Source organism: Piliocolobus tephrosceles, unplaced genomic scaffold (assembly GCF_002776525.5).
Source record: "Piliocolobus tephrosceles isolate RC106 unplaced genomic scaffold, ASM277652v3 unscaffolded_45806, whole genome shotgun sequence".
NCBI classification, from domain to species: Eukaryota; Metazoa; Chordata; class Mammalia; order Primates; family Cercopithecidae; genus Piliocolobus; species Piliocolobus tephrosceles.
In genome coordinates this window covers 3,636-8,217 of record NW_022330761.1, presented here as the reverse complement: position 1 = coordinate 8,217, position 4,582 = coordinate 3,636, and the positions used below count along the sequence as shown (strand labels likewise).

At 51.2% G+C, this 4,582-nt stretch overlaps 1 protein-coding gene across 3 annotated transcripts; it reads left to right on the top strand.

Annotated features, from left to right (window-relative positions):
• The first annotated feature begins 491 nt into the window (after window positions 1–491).
• Window positions 492–3,269, top strand: LOC113224697 (zinc finger protein with KRAB and SCAN domains 5-like). 3 transcript variants are annotated; one of them, XM_026453808.2, is made up of 3 exons: window positions 492–1,247; window positions 2,446–2,962; window positions 3,082–3,269. In XM_026453808.2, exons 2-3 carry the CDS (start codon window positions 2,549–2,551, stop codon window positions 3,172–3,174), a joined length of 507 nt encoding a protein of 168 aa, XP_026309593.1. In that variant the 5' UTR covers window positions 492–1,247; window positions 2,446–2,548; the 3' UTR covers window positions 3,175–3,269. The 3 variants fall into 3 exon arrangements, with proteins under 3 accessions (XP_026309593.1, XP_026309592.1, XP_026309591.1); XM_026453807.2 differs by having other exon boundaries at window positions 2,443–2,962; XM_026453806.2 differs by lacking the exon at window positions 492–1,247 and having other exon boundaries at window positions 1,261–2,962.
• Window positions 3,270–4,582: the final 1,313 nt, after the last annotated feature.

Below are 4,582 nucleotides of genomic sequence, written 5' to 3'. Positions count from 1 at the left end.
TTCTAAATATCTTCTCATCTCTTTGCAGATGCTGCAATTTCACAGCAGTTCCTTCCTTCGCGCCTGTAAAACAGTGGCAACAGTAACTCTTCTCCTGCCTGCCCATCAACTTTGTAAACGGCGAGGGGCACGGGGGTGGGGCTTGGGAACTATAAGGCACCATATGAAAATATGAAAAGGAGAGATTGGCCGGGCGCGGTGGCTCCCGCCTGCAATCCCAGCACTGGGAGGCCGAGGCGGGAGCATCACCTGAGCTCAGGAGTTCGAGACCAGCCTGGGCAACATGGGGAAACCCTGTCTCTACTAAAAATACAAAATAAGCCGGTCGTGGTGAGCGTGCCTGTAATCCCAGCTACTCCAGAGGCTGAGGCAGGAGAATTACTAGAACCTGGGAGCAGAGGTTGCAGTGAGCTGAGATCGTGCCATTGCCCTCCAGACTGGGCAACAGAGCGAGACTCTGTCTCAAAAAAAAAAAAAAAAAAAAAAACCAGGAGAGATTATTACTGAGAGATGGGGTCTGTGTTGCCGAGGCTGGAGTGCAATGGCACGATCCCGGCTCACTGCAACATCAGCCTCCAGGGTTCAAGTGATTCTCCTGCCTCAGCTTCTCAAATAGCTGGGATTACAGGCTCACACCACCACGCCTAGCTAAGTTACTGTATTTTTAGTAGAAACGGGGTTTCACCATGTTGGCCAGGCTGGTCTCGAACTCCTGGCCTCAGGTGATCCACCCACCTCTGCCTCCCAAAGTGCTGGTATTACAGGTGTGAGTCATCGATCCCGGCCAAGGGAGGGTATTACAAATAGACGGGGGTCTCGCTATGTTGCCCAGGCTGGTCTGGAACTCTTGTGCTCAAGCTATCCTGCTTCCTTAGCCTGTCCATTCGCTAGGCTTACAAGCATGGGACCCCGCGCCTGGCTGAAAAGAGGTATCATTAAGGATGAGAACCCCTTGGCCAGGGAAGCCCTGCGTAAGCAACGCCCCTTCCTTCAAAGGGTTGCCCCGCTCCCTCCGCCCACCCCCAGCCTTCCTGCCGGGGCTCCAGAGGACACGACTCCCGGCTCTGCCACCTTCTGATAGGCTCGCGAGACCGAGGCTGCAAAGAGAGCCGCGCCTCCATTGGCCAACCGGCGAGTCCCGCGCGCCACCTCCTGGGAGATGTAGTCCTGGGAGCCGATGGTCCCCGCGACTCCCGGGTGTGACGTTGAAGATATCGGCCTTCTGAGCCGACTGCGGTGGTCAAGAGGTGGGTGTCTTTGGAAAGTGGGTAGTGAGAGTAGCGAGGATGCGGGTGAAGAAAACCTAAGGGCCCCAAATTCAACATAAGCGAGGTTTGCGACCTCTCAGCAAGGTACAGACCTACTTCGAATCGGGTCGCAGAGCGTTGGGGGTGGGGGAAGGCGCAAGCTCCCCGGCCAATCAGACACGAGCAACCTCAGCCCAACCCCGGAGGCCCCTCCCCCGCCCCCGCCCCACTGAAAGGGGAGGAGCTTGGGCTGTTTCAATGGCTTTGGGTTGGAGCAGGGGAGAGGGTGGCTCCGTTTGCCTCCTCGCTTTGATGATGCTGTGCGAGCGGCTTCGGGGCCCTGGGGACGTGCGAGTCACTGAGGGTGGGCTGGGACTCGGGGCCTGCGTCCATCTCCCCGCCGATTGGTCCGCCCCGCCTGCGAGGCGAGGTCCTCCGGGATTCCTAGAGAGGACGCGGAAGTGCTTTCGGGGGGGGTGGGATCTAACCGTTTAACCCCGTTGGACAGGGCAAGATTGGACTTGGTTACTTCCGGCGAGGAAGTATTGGGAAGTGTCGGCTTCGGTTTCTCTCCGTGGGAAGAACCGCATCTTCCCAGCCTCGGCTGCGGGGAGCTTGATGTTCCAGGAGAGCTCCCCTAGAGTGGGGCCTTGAGGGGAGGGAGCAGGGGCTTCGTGACTGGACGGGGGTCCTGTCCCTAACCTTGACCGAGCCACAGTCTCTGTATCTCTGGGTCAGGGGCCATTCTGAGGACTCCAGGTTCAGATGTGTACCTTATAAACGCTGCTTCTCTTTGGGACCGATGGAGTCTCCCCTTGGCCTGTCAAGCTCTTGTAGGTTAGAGGACAGGCTCAGTTTTGACCATTATAATGATTTTCACCCCTATTCCGACTTGAGTTTGTTTATGGTAGAGAGAAGGAGCGGCTGCGTCTGGACTAGTCTTGTCCCGTTGTTTATATGGAATGTAAAGTTCTTCACTCTAAAACTGTTTTAGGTTGGGCCTGATGTTAGATTTGTGTGGCTCTCTAATACACTTTTTAAATGTTGGGGATATTCCTTGTTATCATTTTGTGGGTGAAGTGATGGCTACCTTGTAGTCCTTATTTTTAAGTAATTACTTTGTTGAGTGGTCATCTGTAGTATAGATGACCTCTTTGCCATCTGTCTTTGCTAATAATGATTTCCAATACATCAGTAGGTTGCATGCTACTGAAAGTGTCCTTCAGAAGATCTTAAAGAGCAGAAAACCAATTGGTTCAGTGTAACACAGCCAGCCTCGAGGGACTTCCCTCTGAGTTGGAATGATAATGACCGAATCCCGGGAAGTTATAGACTTAGACCCCCCGGCTGAGACTTCCCAGGAGCAGGAAGACCTTCTCATAGTGAAGGTGGAAGAAGAAGACTGCACCTGGATGCAGGAGTACAACCCTCCAACGTTTGAGACTTTTTACCAGCGCTTCAGGCACTTCCAGTACCATGAGGCTTCAGGACCCCGGGAAGCTCTCAGCCAACTCCGGGTGCTCTGCTGTGAGTGGCTGAGGCCTGAGCTGCACACAAAGGAGCAGATCCTGGAGCTGCTGGTGCTGGAGCAGTTCCTGACCATCCTGCCTGAAGAGTTCCAGCCCTGGGTGAGAGAACATCACCCTGAAAGTGGAGAAGAGGCAGTGGCCGTGATAGAAAATATACAGCGAGAACTTGAGGAACGCAGACAGCAGGTGAGTCAAAGAGAAGCTATATGAGCAATGAAGGAGAGGAGTGAACGATCTGCTGAGCAGGGGTGAGATTCTTAGTTCTCTGGTGCTTCATTCATATTCTTTTGTTCTCCTGGGATTAGGTGCCCTGTGACTTCCTGCCACTCCAGCAAAGAGAAGCAATATCCAGTGTGTTAACCTGTAGAAGACAATCTGCGATTTTATTTATTTTTTAAATTACTGTATTTATTTATTTATTATTGAGATGGAGTCTCGCTCTGTCGCCCAGGCTGGAGTGCAGTGTCGCAATCTCGGCTCACCGCAAGCTCCGCCTCCCGGGTTCCCGCCATTCTCCCGCCTCAGCCTCCAGAGTAGCTGGGACTGCGGGCGCCCGCCACCACACCTGGCTAATTTTATTTTTTTATTTTTTATTTTTTATTTTTGTATTTTTAGTAGAGACGGGGTTTCACTGTTTTAGCCAGGATGGTCTCGATCTCCTGACCTCGTGATCCTCCCACCTCGGCCTCCCAGAGTGCTGGGATTACAGGCGTGAGCCACCATGCCCTGCCACTGTGTTTATTTTTTGAGTGACATGATACAAAATTCAAAGAGGTACATAAGGTTATAATGAAAAGTAAGTTTTCCTCCCATCCCCAATTTCTCTCAACTGCCTAGTTCTCGCCTGTGTATTCTTACAGAGCTGTACCATATTCTGTATGTGTATAAGCATATATATGTCTCATACTTTGGAAAAACGCAATTGTCTTTTAAGTCACTGTGCACTTCTGCCTCTTTTTTCTTATATCTTGGTTTCTTCCATGCCACTGCCATTACAGCTATCTCTCTCTTTGAAATTGCATTGTATTAACTTTTATGGAAGGAGTTTGAATTGTTCCATTTAAATTGTTCCTTGAGATTGTTTCTAAATTTGTAGTATAACAAACTTTGCTGCAATGAATATTTCACGTATTTATGAATATATATATGTATGTAATATACATATGTATGTGTATATATACATATGGGCTGGGCACGGTGGCTCACACCTGTAATCCCAGCACTTTGGGAACCTGAGGTGGGAGGATCACTTAAAACCAGGAGTTCCAGTGGGGCGCGGTGGCTCAAGCCTATAATCCCAGCACTTTGGGAGGCCAAGACGGGCAGATCATGAGGTCAGGAGATCGAGACCATCCTGGCTAACCCGGTGAAACCCCGTCTTTACTAAAAAATACAAAAAACTAGCTGGGCAAGGTGGCGGGTGCCTGTAGTCCCAGCTACTCGGGAGGCTGAGGCAGGAGAATGGCCTAAACCCGGGAGGTGGAGCTTGCAGTGAGCTGAGATCCGGCCACTGCACTCCAGCCTGGGCGACAGAGCAAGACTTTGTCTCAAAAAAAACAAAAACAAAAACCAGGAGTTCCACACCAGCCTGGGTAACATAATGAGACCCCATCTCCACCAGAAAAACCAAACAAAACATTAGCTGGGTGTGGTGGCATGCACTTATACTTCCAGCTACTCAGGAGGCCGAGGCAGCAGCATCCCTTCAGCCTGGGAGTTTGAGGCTGCAGTGAGCTGTGATTTTGCCACTGCATTCCAGCCTATGTGACAGAGGCATACCCTATTTCAAAAAAAAAGTAAAAAGTT

Excerpts from the sequence above, each read along its gene's own strand:
- LOC113224697 (XM_026453808.2), top strand. The coding sequence starts at position 2,549 with ATGATAATGACCGAATCCCGGGAAGTTATAGACTTAGACCCCCCGGCT. Across the intron at positions 2,963-3,081 it reads TTGAGGAACGCAGACAGCAG|GTGCCCTGTGACTTCCTGCC; the intron begins GTGAGTCAAAGA and ends TCCTGGGATTAG.